The sequence below is a fragment of the Pomacea canaliculata genome, linkage group LG8 (genome assembly GCF_003073045.1).
Source record: "Pomacea canaliculata isolate SZHN2017 linkage group LG8, ASM307304v1, whole genome shotgun sequence".
Taxonomy (NCBI): domain Eukaryota; kingdom Metazoa; phylum Mollusca; class Gastropoda; order Architaenioglossa; family Ampullariidae; genus Pomacea; species Pomacea canaliculata.
The window spans coordinates 6,973,394-6,986,799 of NC_037597.1; the positions used below are offsets into that span (position 1 = coordinate 6,973,394).

The 13,406-nt window shown below is 46.8% G+C and overlaps 1 protein-coding gene and 1 long non-coding RNA gene across 2 annotated transcripts in view; both read left to right on the top strand.

The window, feature by feature from the left end:
- Positions 1-5,962, top strand: part of LOC112571062 — a 32,928-nt gene extending 26,966 nt beyond the window's left edge. Inside the window, exon 3 of the long non-coding RNA XR_003100743.1 lies at positions 2,255-5,962. This is a non-coding gene — a long non-coding RNA (uncharacterized LOC112571062). The remainder of the gene's footprint in view (positions 1-2,254) is intronic.
- A 3,265-nt stretch (positions 5,963-9,227) lies between these two features.
- On the top strand, positions 9,228-12,729 carry LOC112570274 (mRNA decay activator protein ZFP36L2-A-like). The gene is given in 3 exon segments (XM_025248655.1): positions 9,228-9,376; positions 9,796-10,186; positions 10,189-12,729. Coding segments are annotated over 3 exon segments (1,422 nt in total). The 5' UTR covers positions 9,228-9,325; the 3' UTR covers positions 11,169-12,729.
- Positions 12,730-13,406: the final 677 nt, after the last annotated feature.

The following is a 13,406-nucleotide window of genomic DNA, read 5'->3' on the forward strand; positions in this document are numbered from 1 at the left end:
CGTGTGTGGCAGCAACAGTGGTGCGGGTGAGCGATGTAGAGTGTGAGGGTGGTGCTGGTGGTGGCTATAGGAGGGGGGGGGATGGATGGGTGGATGAGGACATGCACTGTAGACAAGCAAGGCGCGGGAATGAGTCACTAGCGAACTGGGAGGAGATGGGAGGACGGGGAGTGTACATCTGCCACCAATATCAATAGATGCGGTTGCAGCGCAAAAAAAGAAAGAAAAAACAATAAAAAACAAAAGCGCGGGAACGGGTGGGACAAGAGGAAGCGAAGCAGCAGGAGAAGACTCCCGAAGACTCCCGAAGAAAACCCCCTCGTGATGAGTTGCACGCATGCGCGCGCTCGGCAGAGCGAGGGTGGCTTGTTTTGTCTCGGCTTGCCAGCGCCTGACCTTTCCCAGGACCCCCCGCCCCTGGGGGCGACGTGACCTTTGCTTCCACTCATAAAGAGAGCGCGTACGTTTTGCCGCGCTCTGCCCGTGCCTTATTGGTGGAGAGATTGCGGGTAGCTTCTCTTTCGCAACGGTTCTTGCCTCTTCGCTGGAATGCGGTAGAGACGACGGTTGTATGACAAATTTCCGGGCTTTCAGAAAGAGCGATGCACGGCTTGCTAGACATTGAAAGATTTGTACCAAACTTTTACTGTGCTGGCCTACGAGTTGGCTAAATTGTTGTCCCATATTCGATGTCCCTCTGTACTAATATAGGTTTAAATTAGTTTACTTAATGAGTGAAGACGGCTGTGGGTTTTCACAACACCGTTATTATGGTTTGGTCTGATTCATTCTTCGTCAAGGTTTGTTAGAAAAATAAATCTGTTTCAGATTCAAAAACAAAACTGAATATTTGCTGCCTCTAGGAAAGGACTAGAATAATATCAGCTTCACTTTGTCACAGGCACCCTGTGAGGAGTTTGCCATCTCTGGCATTTTTCAAACTGGCAATTCACCTCATTTGAGCGAAACTTTGCTTCAAAAACATCTCAGAAAATTAAAAAGCTGCGCACAAAAAAAGGTTTTGAGAGAAAGTGCGCAAAAAGGGGAGTGAGAAATAGCAGCTGATGGAGCAAATTCTCTCAAACTTGTTTTCTTTCAACAATACCTTAGCCTTATTTCCCGAGGATCTTGTGAGTGGTCCTGGTTCTGACTATGTCTCTCCTTGTGGTTGTTGTTCATTCATTATGTAAATTTTATTTGCAGTTTGTCGGTCGTTTATGACAAAGCTCCCCCCTCCCTCGAAAAAAATCTACATTTTAGCACTAACTATATTTTGTTGCTTCAGCGTCTGTACTAGCCTCGTTCGTGTCACCGGATCCTGGCTTTAATGTATAGCTCTGGGAACAGAGCAGGGGAGAGCATTAGTCGGGGACGTCATCCAGCAAGTCTTTCGCGAGTTATCAAATTGCGAACTGCCACGCGGGAAGATGCGGTACTTGGGCTGCAGTCGTGCTCGGCAGGAAGCTGTGGAAACTGTGGACGTCGACTGCTTTAACATCTTTTGCCAAGTTTGTCTCCGAAGCTGGCAGAAAGAATGCCACCAAAGGTCTGGCAGCAGAGCGTGGGAAAGGCGCCCGGAAACAAGTAGAGAGGGTCTGGGGAGGTGGCAGGCGGCAAATATTTGGGGAAACAGTCAAACAATTCGGGCAAGATGTGTAGTCCCGATTTGTCGCAGCCTACGTGGGGTTAAAAAATAAACGCGCATGCGCGCGGGATCCCTGCCAGAAGACTTATGTCCCTGTCACCAAGTTCCGGTCCTTTAATTACCCACTTAATTTCCTTCGGCTTCTGCCTGTGTTTTATCTAGTGTTCCAGGTATCAACTTTAATAGTCAGCCGCCTTTTTTGTTTCCCTTCCTGGGTATAGTCTCTCTGTGTGTGGGTGGATGTGTTTGTGAGTTATGGGAATCATATACAACTTTGGGACTAAATTTGAAAAAAATTTCTTTTAAAGACCTGCATTATTAAAGAGACTCCATGAGCACTTTCATTCAAGTGACTTGTAAGTTTTGTTTTAATAATGAACTTGAGACCCGCGACCTCAAACATAATTCTATTTTCAACACCCACAAGGCCTCACCAACGCCGATCTTTGGAAGTTATGCTGAAACACTTGGGCTACTGTTAACTCCGACTTACGATCTCAGATGCACCCCAAACCAGTAGTGTACAAAGTTTACGGGGTCAAGTTCCATGTGTCATTGAAGTCTCTAGAAGTGATCCTTCAGATAATCCTGAAGCATTGTTTCTTGCAGATAGGTGACAAGAGCTGCCTCGGCCCCATTGAGTGCTGAGCCTCTCAGGAGCAGAGAATGCAAATAGAGGCAGCCAGACACAAGCAGGTCAAGTTACCCTCGTTTCGCGCATAAGTACTTCCTCAGGAAGTCTACAGATGATCCTCCGTGTACTTGAAAACCAATTGTTGTTGTGCAGAAGTATGGGTTGTAGTTCAACTTCCCATCACAGCAGAATGACAGTAATAAAATTCAATATTCTTCGACCTCTTCTTCTCCTACCCTCATTACTTTTTTTTTCTTTTTTTATTTCCTGTGCTCTCACTCTCCACCCCCTATTTTCATTGTTTTCCTTCTTGTTTTCCTCGTAGCAGGTATTAAATGTTTTGTCAATTAAAGACAATATCCAAGCTGTCGTAGTGAAAGGATAGTGGAAAATCAAGCGCCAGTGTTTGGAGGCAACGGCTTGAGCTCGGCGTCAATCACTGCCGCCTCTCCGCGCGGCGATAGTTCTGACGACAAATCCTCCACAGGTCTGACCCCGTGACCTCACAAGAGGATCAACAGATCGTGGGCAATGTCTGCTGACGATATGCTTCGCCGCCCACGACGACTGCGCCAGCTGCAAGTTAATGTGTGATGATGACAGGATGGTGTGAGGTCCGGTCCGTTCAAAGCCAGATAACTCCCTACAGCGGTGGTTTATGTGTTGTTGGTGTGTATTGTTATGAGCTAACTGCTGTGCAACAATACAACGTTCTCCACATACACAAAGGGTTACAGTTGTCGTTATTTTTACCTTGCCTTCGTATTTTTTTTTTTTTTTGGTATTGTTGTTGGGGGGTTTGCATGCATTCGCTCGTTAAGCAGTGCGGCAATTGCGTAGATGGAGGACGTCTTCAACAACTGCAGAGCTAGAAAGTGGAGGAGGAAACAGACAGAAAGGCGTGATAAACATGTTTATTTCTATTGTACAATGTACTATTGTATAATCCCCGTCGTGCTTTATATACGCAGTGCATGGATTCTGATGTCGTGGTATGATACGAACACTTTCTTGTCTCTCTCTCTCCCTCCCTCCATCTCTTTCCCTCTCACACTCTCATCCTTTCCTGCCCGCCGCATGGAGGTCTAGCTCTGTCTCCTCGCTATATCTGCCATTGCTTTCTGTCTGACCTTGCAGGAAGCTTATCGCCAGCCTTTCATTTAACAAGCATCCTGCTGTTTTCCTTCTGAGCTGCACTACGGTAGCCAAAGATTTCATTATTTATTACAAGCCATAAAATTACTGGTGTGCATAAAAACAATATAAAAATTGTATCGCACATGCCTCATTCTTTGATATCTCCCTACACTGCTCACAGCGATCAATTCGCGAATGATGCAGGCACAACCATCCAAATAAACTGATATAAAAAGAATGTTTGTGCACGGGGAAAGAAGTATAAAGTTTTTGAAGCACATCGAATATGTCGCTTTAGCTGATATATCGTTAGACACATATCTCTCCCTTCACCCTTCTGCCCTAACAGAGATACATCCGCCAAGGATGCAGGGCACGGGGCAGGCAAAATGAGATTATTAATGACAAGGCCCAGGTAAAGATAAGTGAGACCAAACGGTCTGCTGTAGTTTGTCAGTGAGCTTATCAGCTCCCGCCGATTATTTTGTTTTCATCTGGCTAAAAATTTCCCATGCTGCTGTCAGGTTTGTTTCTTCGGGCTTATTTTGCCCCCTTCTTTCCATTCCCATCCCATCCCATTTCACTCACCTCTGTACCTGCCTGCCTTGTGACTCGCAGCGTCTGTATGACGGGTTATTTTGAGAAGATGTATGCTGGTGAAATGAACTGCTGATTTACGAGGCGTTTATTTACGGGTGGCCAGATTATGCATAAAACTGACAGGTGGAGGTAACTGCAGCACGATCCAGAAATACCTAGAAATGATTTAGGTGCGGCGGGTGGGTTTCGCCGTAAACGTCATGGCAGTTACGAGGTAGGTATGGAAGACATCTGAAGGAAGGCAGTCTTGTGAAGAAGCCGCATGTCGTACAGGTGGTTGCAGTAGGTGATCGGGATCGTGAGCAGGTTTCAGTCACTGCAGTTCATTACTGTGTGCTGCCGAACAGAGATGTGACTATCTGACCAGCTTTCTTCTTTCTCTCTTCAGTGACGCAGATGACATGGTGGGGATGGAATAATGTGACTTGCTCTCCTGTACAGCGGTACATATTATTAAAAGCCGATTGTGACCAGCAGATGGCGCTGGCTGCCTGGGGTTAAGTGTACCAGTATGATCAGCACTTTGTACGACATCCCCAAGCCGCTTACTGTACACATTTTTCACGCACGGCTGGCTTGAACAATGGCGGGTATACAATGGACAGAGGTCGGACAGACTTCGATCTGGGGGCGAGGTGACAGTTGCCCATTGTTTCCCTCGCTACCACAAGGACACGCAGCGCTTTGAACTCAGTTATCCACGCCTCCCTTAACGGATAACAATGACGTCTACGTCACAGACATACACTTCAGATCAAATTTCTGTCGTTAATAAATTAGTGACACAATGGCAACCATTTGACAGCTGAGGAGACTGGTCACCAGCGCAGGTCTTGTCGGTGACTGGTGACGGAAGACTCCTACACTCCGGTCGTAACTGTCAGCATCGGGCACTGGACAAGTGACATTCGTGTGACAGCTGCACGACCTATGACCACCTCCTGTTGATAAGTTTAGTCAGGTCTGGCGTTCACAAATCATTTTCGTAAGACATCTTACATCGCAGGCAGGCCGTGCCCCCAACTGCCTTGATACATGTCTACGTCACGCAAAGTCGCACACGAGGGGTCCAAGGCAGTTGTCAGCTTACCAAACCTTGACCTCAGTTTTGTCTGCTCTATTACATGTATTCTTCCCAAAATAAATTAAAAAATCATCTAGCCTAATCATAACCCTAAACCTAACTCAGATCCCAAAACTATCTTAATGCTAAAAGGTTAAAACATATAGACACAAGTTACCACGAATAAAGTGTGTATTGCAAAACAAAAAATACATCAAAACCCTCGCCTACAACGTTCACACTAAAAACCACTCAGGCTGCTCGCTGCACTTATAGCAATTTTGAGCAAATCAGTCGCGGGCAGAGGTCAATTCAGGTACAACAACACGGAAGCAGGCAGGCTAACTCGTTGCCCATCTTATGTACCCACTTAGTTGAATTTCCCTTCAATCTGCCATAAAACGTCCAGCTAGGGAAGTTGGTTTTGACAGTGAAAAGTTTTCCCAACCAGCTGTGACAGGTTTTTCATTCAATCTGTCGTCCCATTCTGTCCGTTGCCTTCAGCCCTTTCATCGACCTGTCCTCTACTTCCTCGTGGACAATCTGGCGCTGAACGCTGGTGAGGAATCTGACACAGCTCACACAGCTCTCGGACACACACACACCACATGTTTTGCCGAGCGTTAAATTAATTTGTTTGTTGGACCACAGCTGGACAGCTAATTTATCAGGCTCTTAATGGGAAAGTGTAAGCCGAAAAGAAAGCAATTATGCTTAGCCGCTAATATTTCATGTCTTGTACAAAATGCTCGCAAACAAAGACAGAAGCATTATTATTCTTCCTTGCTCAAGTATATATCTCAGTATAATGAAATTTATTACTCTACCTGACGAGGAGCTGAGGTGAGGTTTTTTGTTGGAATTTTATGTTTGTTTGGGTTTTTTGTGGTTTTTTTGTTTTTTTGTTTTTGTTTTTTTTTTCAGTCTCGGTACATTTCTTGACTTCAGGCGTGGGCAAAGTAGACGGCCCGCGAACGTCTTTGGACAGACCCGTCTGCCAAACTGTGAAGTGCACTTGTTTATTTTGTTTTCATTTCATCCTATGTTAGTTTGATTAAAATGTAATTTATTAAGGACAACAGCGTTAGAAATCGGCAGTCCGTAACATTCTAACTCAGACAAAGTACGAAGATAACAAATAACAACTATGGCATGTCTGATGAAGTCGTTAGATAAGCTTACAATTTTGAAAAGACTTTTGCTACCTCTGCTAAAGCATCTCTCATTACTGCCTACATCTGGCAAGTCTCGGATTAGTCACATCGTAACGGATAACCGGGGGTACTCACGGCTGTCAAGATGCTGTAACATGCGGAAGACACCCCCTGTGGACATAACTACCCGACAAAAGTGATCACCCGTTGCTAGAGGGTGTGTCAACTCACAGTTTAATCGTGCATGCCACGTCCAGCCTAATACTTTGAGCTAATCCATCTGCCTTTTCCCTCCCTCTTCACCTCCCAGTCCCAGGCTGTCACCCTGCTGATAAACAACTGAGACGGGCAAACGAGTAGATGGCATAAGTGGATTTCCAATACCCAGTGGCTAGTTTTAAAGACTAGATAACTCAAACCAGCGCCAGACGTCTAACCACACCGTGCAAACTTTGCACTCTCGATTCCGATGTGTGAAGGCCAGCGGGATATAATTATCGCCACTTTACAAGGAGTTACCGAACCTTCTCCCCATTACATCAGCTGATCCAGCCTCTGGCAATGGCTTGGTGCAATAAGTTGATTATGTAATTGTGATGCCACTACTTCTTATTGTGTACCAGCACAGTTCACTCTGCTTTTGACTTCTCCAGGGCGTTGCATGTCTGTAGACGTGAAGAAATGGCTGAAATTTTCCCACACCATGTGTGGTGCTTCCACTCGGCACCATTACGAGCTGCAACTGTCACTTTTGGTATGCCACATAGCTGCAGTAGGAAGTGCACGTGGCAGTTATGTGGTCCTGCCACAACTTCCCGGCGTGTTTTACATGGAACGTACCAAGCTTCCACGCTGCTAAGTCACGTGGTGCAGAGACGACCTGTCTCGCTTCCGCACAACTCCATTTCATCAGCTGACCAGAATTTCTGAAAATGTTTATGAATTGCAAGTATGTTATTATGTCGATTGTTTCTCTGCCTGCGTGTTGAGGATTTCTCTAATTGTGTTGGGTTGGGATTTTTTAAAGTACGGATTAAATCTGACAACTAATTTTGCCCCACAACTGCATTATTACATGAATACATTTTTGTTTTGTTTTACTCGGAGGGGAACGAATCATATAAATAAACAAACAGCGTGTCAAAGCTTTAAAGTCTATAAATCATCTAAAAGATTCCATCTCCCTCCTCTCCATCCTTTTTACGCGACTCCAGGGACGAAGGCACGCTTACATGGGAGCTAACTCGTGCCGACTTGGAGGTGGGCGAAGGAACGGCCAGCAGTTACTGGCCCTGACACATTGAACACATAGTTCACTTGATGAGTGCGTAACCACCGCTCACAACGACTAGTAAAGTTCTGATAATTGATTGTCGTCTCGCTGACTGTTGATGCAGGTATGTAAGCGATGTAGCTTAATTAAACCACGCGGATGACTTGAGCCTTCCGACGCCATGGCTGCGGAGGGTAAATAGGCAAAGTGACGGGAAGATTATAGCTGGCCTGCTTGGCCATTTGTTTGCTTCAACGATAGGTACCCCGGCTCTTCCCTCCCCTCTCCCACCAACCTCCACCTCAGCTGGTGGTGGTTGTAGTCAAAAGGGAAAAACAGAAAGCGGGATGATCATACCTTCTCATATTTATAACAAAGGTAATCTGAGGTCTTAGTGATACATCAGACTGTTGGTGTTCAGCTAACGACTACGAGTTGGGTGGTTGTTGATGTGGAGGCGATTTGAAAAGGACGAACGTTAGTGTACCGCGATAGCGCAGTGGTACTGTGAATCTCTCGCCCACCTCCCGGCCTACTACGCGCGATGGTGTCGCCGCACCACCACCACCGACCTGTGGTCACAACGCCGGCTTGCCGCGGCCTCGATGGCGCATGGGTACCGCTCAGCCAGTTTGACAGCCGGAGATGGCTGTGTGCCAGCAACTACTGTGCAAAGATATAGCACAATCGATTGAGAACCACTGTTGTTACTATATTATCTGTGAACCGCATCACGTTTTCATTTCGACAGATGTGAGAGTCGTCCAGTCAATAAGTGAGATTACCGTGTGTGTGTGTGTGATAGCTACCTACCCCCCTCCAACCCTTTACTTGAGCAATGAAAACAGGATAGTGAAGGCCTAAGATTGCATTAAAATGTAGTGAGGATACTTGTTTGATCATGTGTTGTGGTGATATTTATAAATCACCTTAATCATCGTGCATGTAACCTGCGATGAAACCAAAATGTCTTCCACGGCTTGCGTATCGTGAAACGTTTGGTGAGAACACAACACGTTGACAGTCAAGCTGAGACATCTAGTAGTAACACTGTCAAACTGTCCTCCACATATAACTAATAATACTGCAGTATATGTATAAAACGTGTTCATCTACTCTCATTGAGGTTTACAATACGAGACAGGGACAAGTCACAAGCCCCGCTAAGCGTGTGAGCACTGCTCTCTCCATACATTATTATTACATGACAAGCGCGCACACACTCACACACAGAGTTAACAGATTCTACACCCGACTGTCACACAGCCGAGTAAAGGAAAAGCCTAGAAGTGTGGGGGGAGTACACACAACTCTGGGGTAGGGGGAGCGTCGGCAGCCTGTACTGACTGTCGTGTTTGTCAGGCGAATATCCTTTAGCCGTGTACCATCGCTTCCAACCTCTACATGTCGTCGTCGTCGTCGCCTGCCAAACCGCAAACCGCTGGCCTGAGGTTTTTCGCATGACGTCATGGCAAGGACAAGACCGAGGTGGTGTAGCCAATAGTAGCCAGTTCTCGTGTCACCTACTTTCCGTAAACAGTCGCGACACGAGAACCACGGGGGCCCCGGCAACAAGTGCTCGCCGAGTGGGTCCTCGCCGGCCCCAGCCAATCGCGGCCACGCTACTTCACGGTCGACCAATCGCACGCCGCGTGCTGCAAGCGCGAGCTGGTGGATTGACAGCACCGGCGGCTGAAGCTCCGCCCCATCGTGGTTTATAAAATAGAGCGTTCGCGTAAGGCGCGAGAACGAAGGGAGGAGTGAGACAGCTCAGTAAAGGATATCACCAAGCTTGTTTAGACTATCACAACACTTTGCTATGACTTCAGTCTTGTCAAGCACATTGGAGATGACGGAACTATACAATCAGGTGAGTACTGGGTGTCTTGTGATAGTCGTAGATACCCGAGAAGTCAGCAGTCGTAGTGTACTCAGTTCGCGGTGAAGCACAGCACGGTTTGAATCCAACACGTGTACCGCTATTTACTGATCGTTCAGGCGCCTCAGATCTTGCACATAAATGTAAACAGTCGCAAGTTGCAACGACAACAGTGTTCTGTATGTCAAGCTTCGGTAGTAGCATTTCATAGAAAGGTTAATCTTGTAGCACAGTTAGTTTCGGATATCTGCGTAGTTAGAACTCAAGGGTCTGTTCTCCTTGAGTGCACAGCCAACTGTAACGGTTGTGTCGTACATAGTAGGCCTGTTTCGTTATCAAAACACTCGCCATTAACAAAAAGTAACTGAAACCTATTGTTTATTGTTTTCCAACAATTGTACTTTTTCCAGAATCGACGCCTGAATTCATTGTCACGCTACCAGACATCAATGGATAGACGACACATTGGCAGCAACCTGAACAGACACCGTAACCTGTCGGGCCCTACGACAGTTACAGGAACCGGCAGTACCCTGGCGCGGACACTCGACAACCGCGCCCTGGCCACCCCTCCCCCCGGAGTACCCGGTTCTCACAGCAGTGTGGGCAAGGAAGTCTACTCCTTAACACAAAACGCGACCACAGTGCTAGTGCGAGAGAACGGCAGCCAGCTTCACGCTCAAGGGAGTAACAGGGAGTGCGCTCGTACAGGCAGCAGCAACACTGGGAGTACCAGAGAGCACGTTCGTGACCACCGACGTCTGGACCGTAGCGCCAGCGACAACGAGCACGACCGCCTGAATGGAACCATGGTAGTGGTGGTGGTAGGGGTGTGAACTCGTCACGATACAAGACCGAGTTGTGTCGGCCATTCGAGGAGAGTGGACACTGCAAGTACGGCGACAAGTGCCAGTTCGCGCACGGCGCTCACGAGCTGCGCAACTTGGCGCGCCACCCCAAGTACAAGACAGAGCGGTGCCGCACCTTCCACACCATCGGCTTCTGCCCCTACGGCCCTCGCTGCCACTTCATTCACAACGAGGACGAGCGGATCAACAAAAATTACACCAACCAGCAACAGCAGCAGAGGATGCTAACTGCAGCCGCAGCAGCCTCCTCCTCCCCGTCCCTGGTGGCGCAGCGACCTACCAATTTGCACGGGCTGGCGGCCTTGGGATGCAGCTTCGATTCCTCCACCACATCATCCAGTTCTTCGTCGCCTGGCCACCTGTCGCCGGTGTTTACGGCTGACGATGTCCTGCCGTCCAGTTCCTCCTCTCTTTCGCCTGCATCGTCATCCTCCGACTCCGGCTCGCCCCGCTCAAGCCCGGTCTTCAATTTCCCCGCCTCGGACGCCAGCGGTGTTGCGTCTCTCCTGACCCCCCTGAACATTCAGACCCAGCAGTTTTACAACAACATGGTGGACATGGCGGCTCTGCAGTTCTCGGCCATGCTTAACCTGAAGAACCAGCACGGCAGCTGTGCCACCTCGGCAGTCATGAATGTCACGGCCAACTTCGCAGCCAGAAGTATAGTGCCGGACTCGGCTGCAGGAGCGGAAGATTGTTGGACCGGGTCTGACTTTCTGTCGGACGCCGCCGACTTGGCCTTCCCACTTCCCCCCGGCTCCCCAACTCACTGTCGGATGATAGCATGGGCAGCACAGGCAGTTTATCGTCTGTCAGTGGCAGCGTTTGCGACACCCTCCCCCCAGTCTTCACCATGTACGACTCTCCTCTTGATCTCGGAAAGTCCCTCCGACTTCCCATCTTCAATAACCTGAATTCAAGTATGTGAGGACTGAGCAATGCCACCTTTCTGCTAACCGCTCCACCTCCCCCAGACCTTCCACACGGCTCCTTCGCGTAACATAAAGAAACAGCACCTATATATAAATTATCGCAGCAAGACTTCTTGTGTGTGACTTTTTATTATATTGCATAAACCCGTACTTCCATTTCCGTCATGTTCCTGAGATGGGTGTGGGACAGTTTTTCGCATGGATTCGACCGTGCTTGTGATAAGCAGGCATTGGATTTTTAACACTGCCCAGCGCTGTCGTAATGCAGACGAAAGGACAATTCTCAAGGTAAACTAGCTCTACCACGCGCATTTTAAGTGTCAACAGAAGAAGTGAAAGATGTATCTATCCTTTTGATGTGAACAGTTGAATTGCTCTCTGGTTCGAGATTTTACGAGTGCACAAGATGAGTAAGAGCGTGTATGTATGGAGCCTGAGATGCAGACTTGAGTGCTTTTAACACAAGTGTATATTGAATGGTTGGCCTTGTTACGCTGTGTCAAACAGTGCTAAAAATTTAAAGAAAATAAATTATGTTCATGTAAAGGTCGATTTTTTCATTCCTTGGACTATTTATTTGACACCCAAGAAAGCTTTCAAACGCCACGAGGTGGCATCTTAATGGACCAAGCAGACTTCTTTAACTTTTTTTTGTGTTACATTTTTCAGTTAAATATCCAATAAGTATTTTTATCAATCCTTGATGTTCACGGGCGCCACAATGTATTTATGTCGATCCGCGCCATCTTCCTTACCTTCCTTTCCCCCCAGGGTCTACGGGGTCCCAGTTTTCGCTCCAGTGGCTCATGTCTTGAGACACGAAGCGCCAAATTGATGTTTTGACAATTTGCATTGGATCATCTACCTTGTATCATTTCATCGGCAGATTTTCACTTAATTTATTTCATGTATTTAAAGAGAATCGGTTCGAGTAATTGCATTTTTTTTTTGGTCAGAGGCCGACGTGTTTATGTAAGGCGCGTTTTAACGGTTTAAAGAGCGGACCTGTTGCCGGTGAGTTTGCTGCCACATGTGCCTTGTCCCCCAGCAACTTGTACGGGTTCTATTCCCTTAATATAAGGCTTTCTTCTATGCAATTTAAATAGGTTGTGGTCGAGCGGGTTTAAATGTAGGTTACGCTGTGAAAACATATTTTCAACATCTAGGGAAAAAAATTTAAGTTAGTGGAAGGCACGCGCCCTGGCAGAAACGCGTAATTTATTATAAACCTTTCCCAGCCTAGTGTCGGAAAAGGGGATACTGGGATTTTACATATATCACTCAAGTGTGTTCATCTTTTATTATATGGCATTGCATTTTGTAGGAGGAGGGTACCTGTTTTTTAAGGTGCCTTTAGTTTGATCATTCAGCTTAAATGTTCTGTCTTCTTCAGTTTTAACAATACTTTTGTGTGGTCAAAGCCATTTTTTCATTTCTGTGTGTTTTGTATTTTCATATGTATAATACATCATGTATTTAATGATGAAAAGACAAACAAGTACTTTTTTAACAAACTGTTTCAATAAAGACTTGTTCTCCTATATCCAATTCATCATTGGTTTTGTGTGAATGCTATTTGAGATGTATGAGGATGCTGTGATGTGAAGGTACAGCCTCCTGTGCTGCATTTTCTAAATTGATTTGCTGTGTGGTGGAGCTGGTGGTTTTTAAATATAAGGATATGTAGGTTGGCTGCAGCAACCAAACCTCAGATTCAACTGATTAGGGTTGGGAAATCTTTTGAAGGCAATTTACTTGCAGGGCTGGATTTTTGCCAGGCAAGCATGCTGTTCTGGTTGCCAGTGACCCGTAAAGTTGCTACACAAACATCAATACACAAAAAATCTTCAGGACCACAGCACAAGATAAAGTGCTCAGCATTAGGTGAGGTGGATTCTAGTTCTACCCGAAGGTTATATACCACAGCACACTTGCTGCCTTTCTGTCATAGCTTCATTGACACAGTAACCCTTCATGACAAAAGGTTGTTGCTTATAGCTGTTCTAGCAGAACAGGTTTGTGTGACACGGGGTGCGTTGGGTAAACTGAAGGTGTCTTATTCACCCAACTGTTCAGTGACGGTTACTGAATGCACGGAAGACTGAACGTGCAGGCGTCAGCTCAAGCGGCACACACCCCGACCTTCACATGTCACCCGGGCTGGCAGTCTCAAACCTGACACGATGTGATCGCTCTCCCCGACATCCGTGTATTGTCATG